Source organism: Gekko japonicus, unplaced genomic scaffold (genome assembly GCF_001447785.1).
Source record: "Gekko japonicus isolate JY-2015 unplaced genomic scaffold, Gekko_japonicus_V1.1 scaffold1312, whole genome shotgun sequence".
Lineage (NCBI taxonomy): Eukaryota > Metazoa > Chordata > Lepidosauria > Squamata > Gekkonidae > Gekko > Gekko japonicus.
In genome coordinates this window covers 489,626-512,415 of record NW_015164225.1, presented here as the reverse complement: position 1 = coordinate 512,415, position 22,790 = coordinate 489,626, and the positions used below count along the sequence as shown (strand labels likewise).

The following is a 22,790-nucleotide window of genomic DNA, read 5'->3' as shown; positions in this document are numbered from 1 at the left end:
CCCAGCTTCACAGGATACATTTTAAAATAACAAAAGGGATCCTAATAGCCATTATGTCACCATAGGGGCATCACAGTGATTGGGGGAGGAGATCCTCTCCACTCGTTTTCAGCATAATATCAACAGTCACAACCTCCTTGACAGCAGTCAGAGATCGCTTTATCCTCCATGAAAACAGCGAAGCCCATTCTGAGGTGATTACATGCTTGCTTTTTAGTTTCATAGCCATAGTGAATTATGGCTCATGTTGAAGACCACCAGCCTATAGCCCTGAAAAAAAGAATTTTGCCTCTATGGATTTCAATAACTGTCTTGGGGCATACTTAAAATGCAACAACAACAAAAAAACCCCAATAACTCAACACCTTTGTAAGACAGAAATCACACTTTTATGGACAGGAATACGGTTAAAATTGTTAAAAGGTATGCACTGCAATGATTATTTTCCCCGGCATCACTCTGTTCCTCCTTGAGGTGATATGTTCCATGAGCATGATGGCCTAGTACTCCCTATACATAACTACCATTCCATGGCTGCAACTGGGGACTATTAATGCCGATCATTGAAAGGAGTTTCTTCTTGCACTACTAAGGACAAAACTAAAGCCACCAGGCCTCTTTCTTACGCAGCTACCAACTATACTAGAGCACTTTGTGATGGGTGCAAAGAAAAAACATTGTTTTTCCACTTTTTTGCCTGCAGGTTGGCTCATTTTCCTTAGTTACTAAATCTCAAACGATTGTTAATATGGTATAAGCCATGGGTCCCCAACCTTTTTGAGCCTGCAGGGCACTTTTGCTAAGCTTTGCCCCACCCGCTTTCTAAAACGGCAATCCACATTGGAGACCCCTAGTTATAACCTCGTGCAGCCATTTTCTTTTCTACCACCCATCATGTTCATACTTTAAGAAAGCAGCAAGGAGACCAGAGTTCAAAGCAGTAAAGAGCCATGAAGCGCACCAAGAGATGTACGCAAAGATACGCAATAGTGAATGATCCAACCTTATGAGAGACGTTTATAAAAATTTACATCATAGTGATGCTTCAAGCAGCACAGGGTGGTGTACCTTATCCATTTTTCATCTACAACAAATTGCCACAGCTGCCTGTTTGGAAAGCAATTGATGGGTGCTCTGAAGCAAAATTGACCACTTTTGGATTGCCTTCTCTTCCACTTTAACGGGCCCCCATGAACCAGTACCCAATTCATTGCTTCAAGGAAGCAGCCTACTTAGGTTTGACCATTTGTTATTACCATTTGGCAAGTATAGTGTGTCCCAAGGATTGTTTATTCTCTGGAGGGCAGTTTGTTCATTCTGGATGTCATGTGTAATACAAAGTGGTAGACGTCTTCTCAGCACACTCTTTATTTCATCATTTGGAACTCAGACCCTAGATGGCCAAGATCAACCAGGCAGAGGAAGCCATAGGGATCAAACCAGATGTCTCAGACCAACATTCCCACACACTACTTCATGAACAGCAGCTGTGCAAGGGCCTAACTGGAATCATTTTTCCATGCAGATCTATTTGAATGTCTATCAGTTTGCCACAAACAGGACAAAACAGCAGCTCTGTGTGGACCATTTCATCACAAGAGGAAGAGTTAACTCCCATACCTCCCTGCTCTGAACTGAGGCCCTGAGCAGAAGCCATTTTATAAAGGACACTTGAAAGCTCCGGTCACCAAATTCCCAGTATCATGTCTAGCTTGATCTTTTTTAACAGGAAGTTGGAGGAACACACTCACTGTACAGAGCCAGTCCGTACAGCTGTTTTTACCTTGGGTCCTACAGCTCAAACACAACTCAGTTGCACTGGAAGAATGCTGCAGGCACAACACAGCTCCATGTGCTTTAATGGTCCAACAGAAAGATGGATGGAGAATTCATTTTTTCTTTCAAGGTCTGATTTAATTTAATGGAAGCAGAGAGAATACAGTATCGTTTATATACAAGGCACTGCCCGAACACCAAAAAGAGTAAAGAGCATTCCTGACCACAGCAGAGCTCAGCTCGTCGCAGAAATATAGGTGGGCATTTTGGCCAGGCTTCCCACTTGCCTTGACAAGTTTGTGTAGAGAGGTAGGTGCACGTGCTGCATATCTTAATAAGGGCAGGACTCCACTGACTGCAATATTCAGCAATCAAATGTAGCTTCCTTAATTTGCAAGAATGGGAAGACAGGATACGTTACATGAATTTATACCAGGCATTGAACTGTAAGATTAGTATAAAATGGGAGCAAGCAGCAATGCAGAATTAATTCAGGTGCACTGCTTACCCTATACAAAACAACAGTGTTTACGGAGAGATCTCAAGAGACATCTGGTCCTCAAGCACAGGAGGTGCTGGAGAGGACACCATGAGCACATGGCCCAGAGAGAGACCACAAGGACCCCCAGGCAGCCCTAGCTACTATGAAGAGGGGGTGGCAAAGGGCATGACAGGCATTTTAAATTCTTACTCCAGACAGAGCCAACAGCCCTTCTCCTCACCCCAAACTTGCATCCGTGAAGTGTGCGGAAAAATACAGATACAGTTCAGACAACACAGTCACTTCCTTCGCCAACGCTCCCTTGTTAGAAGAGGGGACAGGCTTTGCGTTTTTTGTTTTTCCTGACTTGCAAGGCAGCCCGAGTGGCCATTTCAAACACTTCCCTCACACCATCCTTCGTCTTGGCTGAGCACTCCAGGTACCCAAAAGCATTGATTCTGTTTGCCATGTCTCTCCCTTCCTCTGGTTTCACTGGCTCCTTTATTTAAAAAAAAAAAATCACAAAATGAAGGTTTTCCCAAAATCCAATTTCAAAGATAAAGTATCTATTTTGACTCAGGAACTTAATAAAGCACTTCTGACCTTATTTCTTGTGGAAATATGAGTGAACATTTTCCCAAGACTCATCACTTTTACTATGATTTGACAGAGTCAGCTGGGACTTAATCAGTGTTCTTTGACACTTAAATGACAGTATCTTTCCCAAATCATTGGAATTTATGAGAAGGTTGATCAGCACTATGGATATATTAAGTAAAGCAGGTATAAGAAGAGACTGGCTGCAGAGAAGTGCATTCCTTTTTGGGACCAGGTCCTCTCTGGACCACCTTTCCTTGTAGCACCTTGCAAGGTGCTTAGCTAAGTTATCAACTTAGGCACTGTAAAGATGAAACAGAGAAACCCCATCTCAGTTACATATTTTCAGCCAAGTTCATGGTGCTATGGAAATGCCAGGCAAACTGTTTTTTAATTAGGACCTGATTTTTACTATTATGCTCCCTGTACGCCACAAAGCACTACTGGGCATTCCACTGCTTCAGAGAAGTAGTGTCCATCTTCAGTCTTCTGTGCAGTCCCACCTTGGGCCAACCACTGGAGGATTCCTTCCCAGCCTCTTTCTACATCTGAAGCTGAAGAGGGGAGCCCCTCCCTGAAGCCATGTTTTCCCACCCAACAGCCATGTGCTTCTGGGAGGGGGTCCTTTCCCCTCCTTCAGTTCTCTTTCTGCCACCATTGAGCAAATATGTGCTTTGCAGCTTCTCTCTCTTTCACCTTGTTATGTCACAGAAAGCCTTAAACAAGAAATGTTCCCAGTGTGGGACTAAAATGGTTGCCCTGCGCGAGCACAGTCACAATGTGGGACTGCACAGAAGACCGAAGATGAACAGCAGTTACAGCTAAGGGCAACACTGTTTTCAAACTTTTCAAACATTTTAACCCCAGTATGGAAGAAGAGATTCACTTTTTTTGCCTCTTCCCCCTTCTTTATTTTGTTCATTTCAAGAAAGTGGCGACAGAGCTGCTAATGCAGCCCCATGTTTGGCCACAGTAACATAGAGCTCATTTCCCAGGGTATGGCTGGAAGACACCTGATGCAACATCCTGGGGCTTCAGTGCTTTGATGGGAGACTCCCTTGAGTTCCATGATGGAAGAAAGGCAGGATGTAAATGTAATATTATGGTTTTGACAAAACCATAAACCCTGGAAAGTTTGCCCTTCCCTCCAATATTACTGTTGAAGTCCTTGTTCCACAAACACTCATTTGGATAAACTAGGTTTTTTTAAACACACTGACTTTCTAAGCTTTTATTTAGTTCATCAAAATAAGCTCCCCCCCCCCCGATATTTTTCCAAGGAGAGATGTTATCTGCCATCTAAACATGAGAGATAACTTAGGATCAGTCTGCATGTTACCTTCACTACACAGAAAAAGTCTTCCATATGACTGATTCTCTACACCAGCACTGCTCTACATAGTATTAGACACCACACCTGGTGTGAGGGTTTCCCACATCAAAGCAGTTAACTCTTCTTGAGAGCAGTGAAAAGGTTTCATGTCTTAACGTTAATGAAATTAAAACGGAGTGGTACCCACGGACCCATACCTGTTTCATCTTCGCCAGCTCCCTGCGGGTGTGGTCATCATTCCTCAAGTCCTTCTTGTTTCCCACAAGGATGATGGGCACATTTGGGCAAAAATGTTTCACTTCTGGTGTCCATTTCTCTGGTATGTTCTCTGAGGAAAAAATCAGACACATTGGAGGAAATTCTTGCCCTTAGACAAGGCTTTACGTTAAGGACACTAAGACACTATGGAGAGATGCAAGGGAATGATCCCCAGACATGTAGGAAGAAAGTTGCTCTTTTGAAAGAGCCACCCCCAAATCCAAAGGAGACAAGACCTAACCTGTTGCCACAGGCAAAGCTGGATACAACGGCAATCCTATTTTCAGAGTCTTGGTCAGCATGCTAACTGTCAGCTTGCTTCGTTTACCACACCCTCCCACAGCTGTAAGGCAACACTGTACTCTTACTCCAGCTAAAGCGGAAAAAGTGACTCAGTGGAGCAGGAGAAGATCCCCACCAAAACCCCAGATCCGCAGTCAGAAGCATCCTTGTAGACCAGCTACAGAGGGGCAGATTGGCACAAAAGAGGAGCTGTTCAGAAAAGATCAAACATGCTTATACGCCCCCATCTTCGTGGATTCCAACTCTGACAAATACTGCCATCATTCATTCCTTCCTTCCTCCTGAATTCAGCAGCTGATGCCCTACTGCCAAACTGCTTACAAGTTGTGCAGAAGGTCATAGTACAAACACATCCAAGACACCAATCAAGCTTACTAAATTCCAAGGGACTGAGGAAACTGTATTGTCTTGAATGTGGAAGAGCTGTGCTGTTTTATTTTAAATCCAAGATTCAATGTGAACCTCTAATGTGAACCTGTAAGTTTTGCTAACCTCTGCATCCTCTTAAATGGAGGCTATGAACAGAGCCTTTTGACTCTGAAATTCTGGCTCTCTCTACCAATATAAGGCAATGTTTTCACTTTATATGGCCACAAACCCCTTAATGAAGAGCTAGAAAGTGATGCCCCTATGTCAAAATGATATGTTTCAGAGTAATTGTAGCTGTTTTAGGAGAATCCAAATAATCTTGCAAACCATTTGGACTATAAGGCAGATCAGAATCTCCCATATGGAGACCAGCATGCCTGTGCTATTTTGAGTAGCAGCCAGAGGGAAAGTTCTGATGAATGTCCTGGTTGCTTACTGGAAGGTTTGCTCACTTAAAGACCTATCTTAGGTAGCGACAGACTCCATGAGGCCTCTTCAGCAGCAACACAGAGTAATATCAGTGTCTGGATAGGAAAGAAATAAACTTGGACCAGTCATTCTCAACCTCATCTTCACAGGATTTTTGTGACTAGGGATGGACATGAACTGCAATTTGCAAACCATGAACCAGTACACTGGTTTACAAACTGAACTGGTTCGTATTGGTTTGTAAGCCATTTAAACCCAGAAAAGCACCAGGGAGCAGAAAGCAGGGGGTAAAATGGCTCTGAGCCATTTAACCCTGTTTTTTGCTCACCGTCAAAAGCAGCGGGCAGCAGAAAGGAGTGGCTCAATTGGCTCAGAGCCATTTAAACTGAACAGCTGAGTGGTGGGGAGCAGAAAGCAGGGGTTTCACTGGCCATTTAAACCCATTTTCTGCTCCCCACCACTCAGCGGTTTTTCATGAAGAGCAGAAAACAAGGGTTTAAATGGCTCAGAGCCATTTAAACCCCTGCTTTCTGCTCTTCACGAACTGCATCAAAATTAATGGAAGTTCATAGTGGCTCTTCAGTCTGTGAACATTGCTTCGCGGGGGGGGGCAGTCTGTTTGGTTGGTCATGGTATTGTATTTGGCAGTTTTGGCTGTTTTTATTAATATTTTTCAAGCTGATCTTGTGTCAAAATAAACTGAACAGATCTCTGCCCAGCAATCTCCACTGCCTCACTTTTGCTCGTGCTGGTTCCCAAAGAATCTCTTAAATCAATATTACCAGTGTAATGAACAGAATCATGTAGCCTGTGTATTCATCACCCTGCTTGTTATAGTCTTACCTAAACTGTCTGGACTGTCAATTGAGAAACACATAAGGATAACATCAGTGTCTGGGTAAGAGAGGGGCCTCAGCCGGTCATAGTCTTCCTGCCCAGCTGTGTCCCAAAGGGCCAGCTCCACCTAGAGATAGAGGGAAGTTCACATCAGTAACCAGCACTATCACCACCCCTCTGGATAACAGCTGAGACTGAAGCAAGCAGGAAAGCAATATGTTGTGTCCCCTGTAACTTCACATTATTGAGCCTCTCTGGCAGATATAAGGCTGCTTGGCATAACATCTGCTCTAATTAAGCTGCCCAGGCCCAGTAATTAATTAGGGCCTTTATGCCTTTTGCTTTATGGGGATGCTTTGCAGTATTACCCTCAAGGGCACCACTAAACTGTATTAGAGGACCATAAAGCTGTCTGAAGACCAGGGCTCTTCTGACTGATGCAAGATGGCAAATTATAAGAGTGCAGCTACAGAGAAATAAGAACATGAAATTCATAATTCACTCTAGAATAGTTGTATTGAAGTTACTGTTAACAACTCTGAGCCAGTGGGTTGTGGAGTATGCCCTTAAGACCCACAGAACACACACATTTTCCAGTAAGGTTACCATCCTGACCATGGATTTGGTCAATCCTTTCATTTCCGATTTCTACAAAGACAACTCATTTCAAGACTCTTGTAGTATCTGAACCTATACTACATCCTATGAACAGGCAGTCTTAGCAGATTTCTTCAGCAGTCTAAAGGTATTGGGGGGGGGCAGGTGTACTTCCTCCAAGGAGCAGGCTTTTTTCTATTACATCTGCAAGGTTGGTTTTCCTTCCTGCTCTACTGACACTTGTATCTGGTTTAGACTCTTGCTTAGATTTTCACCTTTCTCCCTCATATTTCAGGCAGTTTTTTGGTTTACCTTTTCTTTTATTCCAGGCGGTTAATGTCTGTCCATTTATTTAGAAAATTTGTATGCTATTGCTCCAGAGACCCTTTGATGCAACTTATGAAGTAAGACATATCACAAAACACCATAACGATTTGTAAAAAATAATAAAGGATTAAAAGCGGCACAACACACTTAGCAGCCAATAAAATAATAATAATGATGATGATGATAAGTTTCAAAGTAGTTCTCAGACTAGAAGCAGACTGGAAAAACAGTCTTAAAAGAGCAATCCTTTCATTAAAATGCTGACTTTAAGTGTTTTGGCCTGGCACCTAAAAGAGTAAGGTTGGCACCAGGTGAGCCTCAAGGGAGAGGGCATTCCAAAGGTCAGGTGCCACCACTGAGCCACTGCTCATCTCTGGTTGCCACCCACCTTACCTTTGCAGCACGGGTATAGACAGTATTTATTTATTTATTTATTTATTTCATTTATACCCCGCCCTCCCCGCACGCGGGCTCAGGGCGGCTTACACAGGCACAAAAGTGCGATAAAAATACAACAAGTTAAAACAATTAAGGCACAAGTACAGTAAAAGTCAACAGTTAAAACAGTTTAGGCAAAAATGCACATCTCACAGGATACATAATGACTGCAATTGTTGTTGTTCAGTCGCACAGTCGAGTCCGACTCTTCGCGACCCCATGGACGAGCTCTCTCCAGGCCTTCCGGTCTTCTGCCGTCCTCTGAAGTTGGCTCAACTTCATGTTCGTTGCATCGATGACACTGTCTAACCATCTCATCCTTTGCCGTCCCCGTCTTCTTTGACCTTCAATCTTTCCAAGCATCAGGGTCTTCTCCAGTGAGTGCTCCCTTCTCATTTGGTGGCCAAAGTATTTGAGCTTCAGTTTCATTATCTGGCCTTCCAGGGAACAGTCAGGGTTGATTTCTTTGAGGATTGACTGATTTGTTCTTCTTGCAGTCCAAGGGACTCTCAAGAGTCTCCTCCAGCACCATAGTTCAAAAGAATCTATTCTTCGGCGCTCGGCCTTCCTTATAGTCCAGCTCTCGCAGCCATACATGACTACTGGGAATACCATTGCTTTGACCATGCGGACTTTTGTTGGCAGGGTCCCTATTGCATATCCCAATGGGGTCACAGTAGGGCTCGTGAGGAAGATTTAAACATTTACATAGCTCATGTGTATGTATATGTAGTTTTTAATATGATGTACTGCTCTAAGCGAGGGAAAGTGTATGATTTCTCCTGGGCTCAGTTCAGTCTGAAGAGGGGAATATCTATAGAATTCAATTTACATATGTCTGCTTTCATCCATATTCTTCTAACCCTTGTATCAGGCTGCTGTCAGTCTGGTGCTGTACTTCCTCCCTTTCGGGACCTCAAGAAAACACAGGAAAAAGACCTAAAGAATATCATCAAGCTGACACCAATGGTAACATTTAACTTGAGATATTCCTTCTATAAAGATGAAAACCAAGGTCTGGGCAATGCTCAACAGAGGTGAACTTGATAACATTTTCTAAGGGTATTTCTGTCAAGGCTAGTATGAAGTCTATTGGTTAAGGATGAACTGAAACAGAAGTTGACAGATTCAGCAGTGGCCTCTCAGGATCAAAGGGCAAATTGCTGCTAGCAAAGAATTACCTGCTTCCCATCTACTTCAATGTCAGCGATGTAGTTTTCGAAGACAGTTGGTACGTAGACCTCTGGGAACTGGTCCTTGCTGAACACAATAAGGAGGCAAGTCTTCCCACAGGCACCATCTCCCACAATCACTAGCTTCTTTCTAATGGCTGCCATAGCTGTAGAGACAGATGGAAGGCTGAGTTGAGTCCTGTTCCCTAGGAGCTTAGAACATTGCAGTATATATAACTAAAGAGTTGATAACTCACCGGGGGCAAGAGATGGGGCTGCACATGCTCAACAACCGGACACATGTCCACTTCACATTAAGGAAACCCAAATTCAACACCGAGAACAACTTAGGAAAAACTACTGTGTTTTTGAAACAGTTTTCTCCAAACACTAATTTTCACCTGCACACTGAATGCATAAATTCAAAACACGGGGAAAGGAATGTTCTAAGTAGAGAAAAAATGCTGGAGAACAGTTCTGGGGGTGAGAAAGATGTAGAGCACTGGTTCTGAAATGAGTAATACCACCCCCTCAGTGGTGCTGGGACAATCCAGGTGTAGATCCACAAACTGCATGTTTTTGTCCACTTCTTGAAGGTAGATGTCCAGGGGGGTGCTGAGTAATTTTTTTTTTTTTTTGAAAAGGGAGCGATAGGCCCAATAAGTCTGGGAACCTCTGATGTAGAGTATCTCACCACCTCCCTTCCCACCCAAACCTTCTGGCTCCCCCTCCCTGGCTCCAGTGGGATCAAAACACTAATACAACTGGAAAGAAGAGAAACACACAGGTGCTGTGTGCCAGACTGGCTTTGCTGGCCTTGCTGCTGACTCTGATCTTTCCACATTACCATTCTAAACCAGATGTTATTTGTTGTTGGCTTGATTTCAAGTAAAGAGATATGGGGGGGTGTCATACAGCAAATTTTCTTCAGTCTGAAGCATTATGGTCATTTCAAACAATGCCACTCCCTGCCCGCTGCCCTTTCTCACTGCGTGATTTTCCTTGGACTTTTTTTAACGTTCTAAGGTGAGTGCTAAATAGTACTCACTGTAGAATAGTTTTTAAAAGCCAGAGGAAGATTGCATGGGGGAAAATGGCATTGTAGGAAGCATTATGGACACTTTAAGCAGCACACCACAGTGATTCAGAAGCACAACAAAGGGGTTGAAAATGCAAAAAAAGCCGTTTCCCTCAAAAGCAGCTCAACCAGCCTTTGACAATCTTAACTGGTCTTTCATGTTGGAGCAACTGGTGGCCTGGAACTGTGGAGAATATTTTTATGCTATGGTGAGAGCAATATACACATCACAAACAGCAAGAATGATAGTAAATGGTGATTTTACGCTAAATATTAAAATTGGAAAAGGAACAAGACAGGGATGCCCATTATCCCCGCTTTTATTTATTTTAACACTTGAAACATTAGACAACATGATTAGAGAAGATGGGGAAATCAAGGGACTTAGTCTTAAAAGAGAGGAGTATAAACTACAAGCATTTGCTGATGACTTGGTATTTATATTAGAAGAACCCCGAAGTTCAATAGTTCAACTTCTACAAGTAATAAAAGAATATGGACAGTATGCTGGCTTGAAAATAAGCCTTAAAAAAACTATTGCTAAAAAATTGTACTAAAGAACAAATGCAAGTTATACAAAATATTTCAGAAATGGAAGTACAGAAAAAAATTAATTATTTAGGCATAATAATAACCAACAGATGCAGTTCATTGTACAAAGATAACTATATGAAGTTACTGGCGGAAATGAAAAAGGATCTAGAAAATTGGAAGCACTTGCAACTACCATTTATGGGAAGAATAGCAACAGTTAAGATGATTGATCTTCCTATTTCAGACAATTCCAATTATAAAAGACCAAAAATACTTTAAAGAGCTAGAAAAGCTGATAAAACAATTCATCTGGGAAGGTAAAAAGCCAAGAATTACGTTAAAAATATTGCAAGATTCCAAGGAGAGAGGAGGATTTGTGCTACCTGATTGACAATTGTATTATAAAGCGGCAGCACTTACATGGGTAAAGGATTGGATTATTTTGGAAGATATGAGATTGTCAAAGATGGAAGGACATGATCTAATGCTGGGTTGGCATACTTTTGTTTGGTACCAACAAAGTGGTACCAAAGCAACATATATGGAGAGCAGCATTAATAAAGGAATGGGAGCAAGTTCAGGAATTGTATTATAACAAGATACCAAAATGGGTCTCTCCATTAGAAGCCTTTACAAATCCAATGTCATTTACAAAGATGTGGAGATATCAAGACTGGTTAGATAGCCAATACAAATTAATTCAGCAAGAAAAGCTAAAAGAAACAGATATTAACCTGAACTGGTGGGAAAGAGCCCAAATAGAATCTCGATATGTGAAAGATAAAATGATGGGATTCTGTGATGTACCTGTAGAAATAGATAAAATTTTGTGGTGTGTTGAAGGGAAATATATACAATTATTTTATAAGTTGTTATTAGAGAGGAAAGGCAAGATGAGGTGGTAAAAGAAGCAATGGTTAAATGGGCACAAAATATAGGCCATAACATACAATTAGAACAATGAGAAAAGGTATGGAAAGTCAATATAAAGCTCACCAAAGCTGTGTCTTATAAAGAAAACACATATAAAATGTTTTATAGATGGCATATAACACCTGAAAACGTAGCTAAATGGTATCCAAGTATGTCAAACGTATGTTGGAAACGTAAACAAAAAACTGGCTCTTTTTACCATATGTGGTGTACAACTTAACTACATTAAATTGATATCTATTATTGGAAATTGGATTATAATTAGCACCTTTTAATATTGTTATTGTTATGGTTTTAGCACTGTGATTTTATGCATTGTAGTTTTTATGTTGTTGTAAGCCGCCCTGAGCTGGCCATGATGTACAGTTTCCTTGGTATAAAAAGGTAAAGGTTCCCTTGCTCGAAAGCCAGTCAAATCCGACTCTAGGGTTGCAGTGCTCCTCTCCGTTTCAAAGCCGAAGAGCCAGCACTGTCCAAAGACATTTCCGTGGTCATGTGGCAGGTATGACTAAACACCAAGGTGCACGGAACCCTGTTACCTTCCCACCAAAGTGGTACCTATTTATCTACTTGCAATTTCTTGCTTTCGAACTGCTAGGTTGGCAGGAGCTGAAACTAGAGACGGGAGCTCACTCCGTCATGCGGCGCACTCAGGTCTCGAACTGCTGAACTACCAACCTTCCACAGCCTGCAGTTCAGCGTCTTAACCACTTGAGCCACCACAGCTCCAGGTATTTGCAATTAAGAGATCTAATAGAATTTACAAAGCCATACTCTGCTTTTGAACAAATACTTCTAACATAACTCTCCTAAAGGTCTGTTGACTAGAATATATAAGGCTTTATTGTTCAGTGAAAACAAAACTGTTTTAAAATACCAACTATTTCAAAATATTAAACCAGTGTTCAGACCCATTCTCCTCAGGGTGAGAGATGGTTCTCTACAAGGAAACAAAGGGAGCTGCTGTATTGGATGATGAAGCCAGGTTTTTCAAACTATAGTATTGACTACGGTCCTGAGAATCAACCCACCCACCCACACTAATCACAGGCTCATTGCTTCCTTTTCTCTGGACCCCAGAATACACAGTACAGTCTTAAGTGCTGCAGCATTTTACCTCCCTTCCCCTTTAGTTTCCCTACCCCAAATCTGATGCAACGTGCAACCTTCTATGTATTGCCCCTGCTTGACATATATTAAAGGTAAAGGTTTCCCTTGTTCGAAAGCCAGTCGAATCCGACTCTAGGGATGCGGTGCTCATCTCAGTTTCCAATCCGAAGAACCAGCACTGTCCAAAGACATTTCTGTGGTCATGTGGCCGGCATGACTAAACGCCGAGGCGCACGGAACGCTGTTACCTTCCCACCGAAGTGGTACCTTTATCTATTGACTAAGTCTTACCAGAACAAAACTTAAACACCTTTAGAAGGTACTGATTTTTAGTTGGGGGGTCGATAAGAGACATCTGTGCTTCCTAGCCCCCTCCTCATTATTAATAATCATCTTTAACAGATAGGATACATTTTATTCAGAGAATTCACGCCAAACCTTCCATTGTCTAAGCCTTTTATCTTCATACAAAGACCAGTACAACATATTTTTTCCAGTGTAGCTACTACACAATATTACTGCAGTAAAGTTTGCAATTTATCTTCCAGTGAAGTTTTAACAAGGACTTTCAGCCAGACACAAAATGAATGAGTGCAATCATGGTATTTTGTTACTTCTGAAGAAATACCCCTTCCCATCACCTTTTAATGTCTGAAGAAAGCCTCATTACTATGTCTAAATGAAGATAAACAGTTAGCAAATGATTTAATATTCACATCCAGAAATGTATGACTTTTCAAGATTCGCTTTCTGGCCTGGCATTCTTTCTAATGGTGTTGTTTCCATCACCCTTTGCTCCTAGCATCCCAGTCTGCTGAGGCATTGTCATGACTCAATGATGAATCAAACACATCAATGATCTGGTCCTCGACATGCACTTGCTGTCACGGAATTTCTGTACTGAAATCTCTTTGGGACAAAATATATCCAGTGGAGTCAGAAAGTGAGATGCTGATGTCATAGGTCAACAACCTCCTCCCTTCCAATAGTCATGGAACAACTCCAGTGGCTCTACAGCAGACAGATAAAAATTTAGTGACTGTAACCCCTCAGAAAAGCCTGAAAAGTATGGAGGGGAGAGACAGATTTTCTAGCACACCATGTCAGCAGACAAAAGAGATTTTTTTAAGGGGGGGGGATTCCAGAGAATGTGTGTCTAAGCACATTCCTAGCCCAGGAAACTCCAACCAGACCTCCTCTAGCAGCATTTCCCTTATAGATAACACAAAAGGTTCTGTGCCACACAATCACTGTTTGAGCTGGAGCTGGTGTAGACTGTTAGCAGAACTGACAGACTGCACTCTGAAGACTGGAAGCCCTGTATAAAGATTTTTCACTTTTCTTTTACTGCTGCATATAGGAAATGTTGTCTCCTAAAAATTCAGGGAGATCAGTTAGAGGGGAAAAAAACCTTAACTATAAAAATGAAATATCAGAATATGTCTGACTTGCAAGATTCCTCAAGACAGATTCTTCTTGCAGAACAAGCATAAGACATTTAAACCTTTGTACATGCAGAAAATCAGCTGAATGGTTTCTGAAACTTTTCACTATTAACTTACTATTACAAATCAGAATGAGAATGGGTGTTTTTTTTAAAGGGAGTGTTTTTTGTTTATTCATACAACCAGCATGTCCATAGTGTTGCAGGCTTCAAGCTTTCACCCATGTAGATAAGCCTAGTCAAAAATGGATCATCCAATACAAACAACGAAGAGTACCACAACAACCAAATGATGAGGAATCGGTTTTCAGAGGCCAAAGCCCACTTCAGCAGATGCAATGAGTTCTGACCTACAAAATCTTTTGCCACAACACAACACTGTTGGTTTAGCTACATACTAACCCACCTAGAATCTGTCAACCTCCATAAATCTGAGCATCCAAGAAAGGGTTTTTAAAATGTTAATTAGAGGACAGCTCTACAGCTTAATAACCCCCTCCTCCATATAAAGCTGCCTGTGGGGTTTTAATACAGCATTCATCACTAGAGATCTGTATTGTCTACTTTGTTGCTCCGCAGTTTCAGACAAAAACAAACACCCCATTTCTCAGCACCGGTTAACTGAGATCCTTTAGGTCATGGGTGCACAGCTCAAACAGATATGTGAGTCCATGAGGGATCTTGAATAGAGTTGAGTAGGCCACCCCAAGATGCTGCCTGGTTCCATTAAGGGCCACAGAAGCATTGAGGTGTATGTGTCAGAATGCCTCCTTTCAGCTGTTCCCTGGTCTGAGGCATGAGATTCTGACCCACCCCTAGGGTTGTCAGGTCCCTCATGGCAACTGGCAGGGGGTAAGGGGGGGACTTACTGGGAGCAGCAGGAAGGCCCATCCTACATGCAGTGACATGTCATAACTTCCTGGTCATTGGGGTGACACTCTGGTATTTGGGCAAAAACTCTATGGTCAATTTGGCTTCTACCATAGAGTTTTTGCCCAAATACCAGTGTCGTCCCGATGGCCAGGAAGCGATGACGATACTTCTAGGTCACGTGGGTAATAACACTGGATCTCCCTCTTTTTCTGGGTGAGTCCCCCCACTGGCCAGCTGATTGATGGCAGGGAGGTGGGGCCTGGGAGCGGGGAACCCCTACATTCACCAGGGGATCTGGGAACCCTTTCTCTGTTACCAGACAAGATGTAGCACGGAAATGCCCCACTTGCATCTTGGGGACTTGTGAAGTTTACCTATGGAATAGGTCAGAACACTTCTGAACACTTAAAAGGGTTGGAACACTTTCCCTATGAGGAAAGGTTAAAGCGCTTAGGGCTCTTTAGCTTGGAGAAACGACGACTGAGGGGTGACATGATCGAGGCTTATAAGATTATGCATGGGAAAGAGCAGGTAGAGAAAGAGGTACTTTTCTCCCTTTCCCACAATACAAGAACTCGTGGGCACTCCATGAAATTGCTGAGCGGTCTGGTTAGAACAGATAAAAGGAAGTACTTCTTCACCCAAAGAGTGATTAACACATGGAATTCACTGCCACAGGAAGTGGTGGCGGCTACAAGCATGGACGGCTTCAAAAGGGAATTAGATAAGCATATAGAGCAGAGGTCCATCAGTGGCTATTAGCCACAAGGTATAGATAGGGACTCTGGGGCAAGTGATGCTCTGTCTTCTTGGTGCTTGGGGGGGGGTCAACAGTGGGAGGGCTTCTAATGTCCTGGCCCCACTGGTGGACCTCCTGATGGCACTGGTATTTCTGGCCACTGTGTGATACAAAGTGTTGGGCTGGATGGGCCTTTGGCCTGATCCAACATTGGCATCTCTTATGTTATGGATTGAGGGCAAACTCTATGGTTTTGAAGACAAAAAACCATAGAATTGCACATGACATCCCGTCCACCCCCCGAATACCCCCCAAATCCCACCGTTGTGACAGTGAGGGGACCTGGCAACCCTACATGGTGGTGGTGGTGGTGGTATGGGTGTGTGTGTGAGCCCAGGCCTTCCCATTCCTAGTCTCACACCCTAAGCACTACACCACACTGTCTCTCCAGTGGCAGTCCCAATTCTTGCGATCTCCCTGGAATTGCCTTCCTTTGTTTAGAAATATAATGGATAGATGTGCCAGAGCATGTGCAAAGCACCAGTCTTTTGTAAAGGAAACACTTCCTCACCTTTCTGTGGAATCAATCATCCTGCACCATAGTCTCAAACTTACCTATACACAGCGGCGGCAGCTCCAGATGCCCTGCAAAACCCAAGAAGCTCCCAAGGGCAAGACGGCAGGCAGACATTTGATGAGAGTAATGTAGTGTGGCTCAGGCTCTGCTCTAAGCAGGCAGGCTTGCCCACGAGGCATCCAGAGAAACAGTTTAGTGAAACACCAGTGCCAGCCATCATCATGTTCGTTTTATTAAAGGGTAGGCTTGTGTAAGGCAGCAAAGCTCTCATGCATTTCCATCAAGAGCAACAACTTTCCATAATACTCATCTGCAATCCACTACAAATTAAGCCACCACCATTACTCTACATAGAGGTCTCTGGCTAACTAGCTACCCCACATTTGTGTTGCTTAATTGTTTGCTTTGACCTCCTCTGCTGGCCAGGAGAAGAATGTAGGCCATGATGCTTAATTGGAAGGGAAGAATACAACTTTCAAGAGAGAACTGCAGCAGTTTTGTCTGATAAAAAAAGGGGGGGGGGGGGGTTGTCTATGTGAAGAAAGGAGAAAGGGGCCCTCTGCCTTGCCATTACTATCAGATGATAATCCCAAAAGGTAATTTAAAAATTCCAAGACATTATTGACCAATCAAGTATTATGACATTCTTCATAAAAATAGGCAGCCAGCTGGAAGTATTTGACCAGCTCAGGGACAGCAGCCCTGACCCCAGAGCAGATTTTATCTGAATAGGACAACAGCATATATTCTAGCTTTGGTATGCAGGAACAAATACCCTATAAAAAACTCAGGGTTTCTGACCGTGTGTACCAAAACCGGAATATATGCATGTAGCCCTATATGACGATCACGCGTACTTAGAATCATGCAGTGTGCTCTCCCAATATGTGTGGTATAAACACTAGATACACAACAACTACTGAAAAGGGCTCAACTATCACATGATCGTTACTTTGAACCTGGAAGAATTTAACTGAAGCAAGAGCCACCTGCAACCCCATTTAGAAGGCCCATTCTCAGAAAGCTAAGTATTTATTTCAGAATATTCTGTAACAGCGTTCCGTGCACCTTGGTGTTTAGTCATGCTGGCCACATGACCACGGAAATGTCTTCAGACAGCACTGGCTCTTCGGCTTTGAAACGGAGATGAGCACCGCAACCCTAGAGTCGGATTCAACTGGCTTTCGAGCAAGGGAACCTTTACCTTTACTTTTTATTCTGCCTATAACTGGTGGATATGGACGATGGCAACATATTTAAATATTGCCAATTAAACTTGGGAAGATCAAATACTTCCAACCTAGCCTACTGCAAAGATTTCTTGTGACAGACAGCAAATAGCCAACCTCTCACTTTTATTGAACAGTCTGCTCCTAAGAGTTATTTCTTCAATTGTCAACAAACTCCCCAGTATGATAGTTTTTATTTTAAGGATGTTTATTGTTTAGGTCATAGCAGTACTGAAAACAATACCACAGAATACAAACAGAAAACAATAAAAATAATCAGAAATGGGGATGTCATAGATATGACAAAGGCTATAGAAGTGATCTACGAAGGTCTGGATTTAAATCTCATAACTGTTGGGGAGATTAAATTTAGCACAGCATTCAATTTACGTGAGAAAGCTGTCTGACTTTCCCACAAGATTTAAGGAACTCTCTGGTATAATGGCAGCAATCACACTTATTCATTTCCATATGGGGGAGAATCTAATTTTTACATCAAAGCAGATGAATGGTTGAATGGGACAGATCCCTTCCTTGCTTTCCCTCCCTGTGTTCTATGCACTTCTAGAACTATTTTATTTTGAGTGGCATGAGATGAGAGTGCTCCTAGTGAATATTTTGGAAGCAGTTTACTTGGCCTGGCATATCTTCCACACTTCCCAATAGAGGACCATCAAAGGAAGTCACAGGCAAGATTCTACTGTTGTCTTCCCCTCTTCCTGCATATTCAGCTTTTCCTCTTTCCTGATTTTCATAAGCTTGTTTCAAAAATCAGCTGCCCAACCCCCAGGATCTCTGATCAACATTCATAAAATACCAGCTGCATTCTTTTCATAAGAAGATTACCTTATCCTTTCAGCCAAGCATTGGTGCCACCCACAACTACAATATTGCCTGCTGAGGAGTAAAGGGCAAGGGGGGAGGGAATAGAGAAGATAATGCATAATGTAGGAGAATCTTGTTGTTAGGAGATAACACTGGCCTTCTAAATCAAACCATGCACACAAATGAGACATAGGGAACCAAAAAGAAAAGTGAAAATGGGCTTGACTGATTTAGTAACGTTATCTCCAAACAAATCGTATTGGAGAACAAACGTGGGAGATAAAAACTGTGAGAAATAGAAACTGTTCCAAAGAACCCCACACTTCCCATGGTGCAATGGGACCTGCAAGTGGGTTGTGTATCAACCTAAGACACCACACAGCAATGAAACCCCAGCTATACCAGCCTTTCAAAATCAAGACTCACTAGAGAAGAAAGACAGAAAGGTGAAATACAAACATGATAAAAAAAAATGTAGGAGTGAGTCATAGGTTTCAGTCTGGAGCTAAAGACCCCAGATTCAAGACCACTGTTTAAAAGAAAAGCTATTCTGGATGAAAAGTTTCTTTTACATAGTCACAATTTTTCAGCAGTCTTATGCTTCTATCAAAAACTTGTCATTGCCATGTGACCCCAATCCTACTTCAGGTTATTAATCTCTCTGTACTCCAGCAGGCTAGAACACCTTACATGATCAAAACTATGCATACTTTGTTAAGTGCAGGGAGGATGAAACACAGCTGTAAATCAATCTTTCTTCATGGGCAAACAATGGTGAAATCCAGTACAAGCACACTTCAAATGGCTTGATTTTCCACATACAATAAACCCAATAGCCACATTTAGAACTGCCTGTTTTTCACATGTGCACAGCATCAGCAGGATAAGGGATGAAAGGCACTTTCAGTAATCCTTCCAAAACAACCAGAACATAAAAATGTGAGGACAATTAGAGATTCTTCCTACACAAATGAAAGCAGGATAATCACATTTTGGCCCTTTGTGGATTTCTGAAAAAATGAAATTTAAACCAAGGGCTTTACAGAAACTACTTCATACACCAGATTTTCAAGGCACCTGAATACAGAGACATATTTATTGTGCATATGAGACACAGCTATAGCTTGCTGATAGACCTAGGCAATCTGGAACATGAAAATCAGCACATGTATATTAAGCTGTTAGCAGTTCACAGCATGTTTACTTAAGCACATTTAATAGGCTCTAAGATATTTCAGGGGAGGATACTCTGCAACCTTCCAAGGACCAATGAAATCTGACCAAGCCTGTGTTTTCAAGCAGATGCTCAAACTGTTCCTTTAATTTCTGAACTGGCTCAGATTTTAACATCTGCCTGCTTTCAAATATACCAGCTCTGCTACGATTTCCAGAAAGCCTTCTCTTTGTGGTACCCTCAACAGAGTGTTGGACTGGATGGGCCTTTGGTCTGATCCAACATTGGCATCTCTTATGTTTCTTATGTTCTTACGTAGACAAAGAGGTGTTCTTTACAGCATTATGATGTAACTAGCAGTAAAGCCCGTTGTGGAAATAAATACAACGAGATCTAGAAAGAGGCTCTGGGGGAGTGCTCTGGCTTTGGGCAAACAGTGTCATTTTGCTGTGGTGACCTCAGCAGGGTATAATGACAGAGTCTACTGTTTTCTCCAGAGGAACTGATCTCTGCTCCCTGAAGAGCAGTTGTAATTTTGAGTGATCTGTAGCCCTCACCTGGAGATTGGCAACAATTGTTACCCAGGACGAAATGGCTGGTTTGGAGGGTGGAGTCTATGGCATTCTACCTGTCTGAGGTCCCACCCCTCCGCAAACCCCACCCTCTCCAGGCTCCACCCCTCAAATCCCCAGGAATTTGCCAGCCTGGAGTTGGCAACCCCATTTCCTTCCCAGCTAACCATCAACCTACCATTATCTGCCCCTTTGACTTCAGCTGACTTCCGCCCTCCCTTCTGCAGAGCAATTGTAATTTTGAGTGGTCTCCAGCCCTCACCTGGAGATTGGCAACAATGGTTCCCCATGAGGGACTGAGTGGTTTGGAGGGTGGAGTCTATGGCATTGTACCTGTCTGAGGTCCCACCCCTCCTCAAACCTCACCCTCTTCAGGCTCCATCCCTCAAGTCTCCAGGAATTTCCCATTGGGAGTTGGCAAGTTGGCAACCCTATCAGGATTGGCCCCAATGGGAGGGGGGTGAGTTTGAGGTGTGGAATGCAGTGAAGTCCAATCAGCTTCCATATGCAAAAGACCTTGAAGGTTCCATATGCAACTGACATTCCAACTGCCTTGCGGGGAGGGGGGTGAGTTTGAGGTGTGGAATGCAGTGAAGTCCAATCAGCTTCCATATGCAAAAGACCTTGAAGGTTCCATATGCAACTGACATTCCAACTGCCTTGCGGGGAGGGGGGTGAGTTTGAGGTGTGGAATGCAGTGAAGTCCAATCAGCTTCCATATGCAAAAGACCTTGAAGGTTCCATATGCAACTGACATTCCAACTGCCTTGCGGGGAGGGGGGTGAGTTTGAGGTGTGGAATGCAGTGAAGTCCAATCAGCTTCCATATGCAAAAGACCTTGAAGGTTCCATATGCAACTGACATTCCAACTGCCTTGCGGGGAGGGGGGTGAGTTTGAGGTGTGGAATGCAGTGAAGTCCAATCAGCTTCCATATGCAAAAGACCTTGAAGGTTCCATATGCAACTGACATTCCAACTGCCTTGCGGGGAGGGGGGTGAGTTTGAGGTGTGGAATGCAGTGAAGTCCAATCAGCTTCCATATGCAAAAGACCTTGAAGGTTCCATATGCAACTGACATTCCAACTGCCTTGCGGGGAGGGGGGTGAGTTTGAGGTGTGGAATGCAGTGAAGTCCAATCAGCTTCCATATGCAAAAGACCTTGAAGGTTCCATATGCAACTGACATTCCAACTGCCTTGCGGGGAGGGGGGTGAGTTTGAGGTGTGGAATGCAGTGAAGTCCAATCAGCTTCCATATGCAAAAGACCTTGAAGGTTCCATATGCAACTGACATTCCAACTGCCTTGCGGGGAGGGGGGTGAGTTTGAGGTGTGGAATGCAGTGAAGTCCAATCAGCTTCCATATGCAAAAGACCTTGAAACGCTGGGCGGGACTGCACAAAGCAGCCAGTCAACCCAGCCAGCGTCTTCTGACTGACAGTTCAAGCGTCCATACACTAAAGGGGCCAAATTTAGAATGTTCAATATAGAATGTTCTTACTCAATTATATATAAGGAGAGATAGTTTTAGAAAATGGTGTCATATAGGAAATAAAGGGCCACCATGCTTTTCAACATCTCCATAAAGGCAAATCTGGAGCATTTCCCTTCTAGTTCAGTGGTATTGAACTTGGCAGCCTGGAGGTAAAAGTGACAATCCCCAGAGACACTGTTTGCTGGTGTTAGAAGTTTTCCTGTTGTACCTCTATTTTATCTCTAGCTCGCAGTCCATATCATAGGCACAGCAAATGTAATTTGTAGAAGACTTCATGCTCATGTTTAGGAAATGGGAGGCAACCCTTGGTTGCTAAAGGAAGCCACAGTGTTTGAATATTCTGCTGCCTGGCATAACAATTGTTTTAGTTTACTCTATTAGTTTTGTTTTATATATACACATGCTTTAAATCGCACTACTTGTTTCTTTTTATGTTGCCAGCTACCTTGGGCAGACCCTGAAAAGTGCACAGATAACAATAAATAAACTATCCCCACCCCATTAGTGTTCAACAAACATTGGGGTTGCAAAATATTACTTTCATTAGTAATATTTGCTAATTAGTACATAAATAGTGCCCTAGAGTGTTCCAGGCACTTTCATATACCTTATTTCAAGCTTAAAACTATTCTACATGATAGCCTATTAGAATAACCAGTGTTGCAGAGGGGAGATGAGACAAAGACGATAGCTTACGTAAGGCCATCTAGCAAAGTTCTGAGTTACAGTCAAGATTTGAATCAGCAGCTTCCTGGTTCAGACTCCTCACCATTATGCTACATTAGTTCACATTTCAAAACAACTAAAACCTGCAGATTATGAGAACTAGTCTACATCATTACAGCTATTTTTATCAGAAGCTTAACAATCTTAACTCATGCACCAGATGTGTTGTCTCAAACTGACATGATAAGCATCAAGTTAATTATTTATTATTATTTATTTCTCAAATTTGTACCCCGCCCTCACAGCCAAGGCCGGCTCAGGGTGGCTTACATAAAACCAGCATATTTACAATAAAACAATTAAAACATTTAAACAATGGTAAAACCAGTTAACAATGATACAGTAAGTGCTAGTATTGTTGTTGCTGAATCAACAATGGCGACCATATTAGTTCTTTCTTCTCATAACCGGCTCCTAGGTCTGCTCCAGATGTCTCTCAAGCGGCTGGCACAGACTGATGTTATAGATTCCAGAGACAGCAGGGCTTCCTATCCTTCAACTACAAGTTGTTAATGATGTTCAATGGTGGCAGCAGCTCCAAAAGCCTGGTGGAAGAGCTCCGTTTTA

The 22,790-nt window shown here is 42.7% G+C and overlaps 1 protein-coding gene across 2 annotated transcripts in view; it reads right to left on the bottom strand.

Moving 5' to 3' along the window:
* Positions 1 to 1,912: 1,912 nt before the first annotated feature.
* LOC107108149 (rho-related GTP-binding protein RhoC) overlaps positions 1,913 to 22,790 on the bottom strand; it is a 36,267-nt gene continuing 15,389 nt past the window's right edge. The window contains exons 2-5 of one of the 2 annotated variants that reach the window (XM_015408550.1): positions 8,927 to 9,084; positions 6,390 to 6,510; positions 4,385 to 4,515; positions 1,913 to 2,756 (exon numbers count right to left, since the gene is read on the bottom strand). In XM_015408550.1, coding sequence (XP_015264036.1) covers positions 2,583 to 2,756; positions 4,385 to 4,515; positions 6,390 to 6,510; positions 8,927 to 9,082 — 582 coding nt within the window. In that variant the 5' untranslated portion in view covers positions 9,083 to 9,084 and the 3' untranslated portion in view covers positions 1,913 to 2,582. The remainder of the gene's footprint in view (positions 2,757 to 4,384; positions 4,516 to 6,389; positions 6,511 to 8,926; positions 9,085 to 22,790) is intronic. The other variant, XM_015408551.1, reaches the window with a different exon arrangement.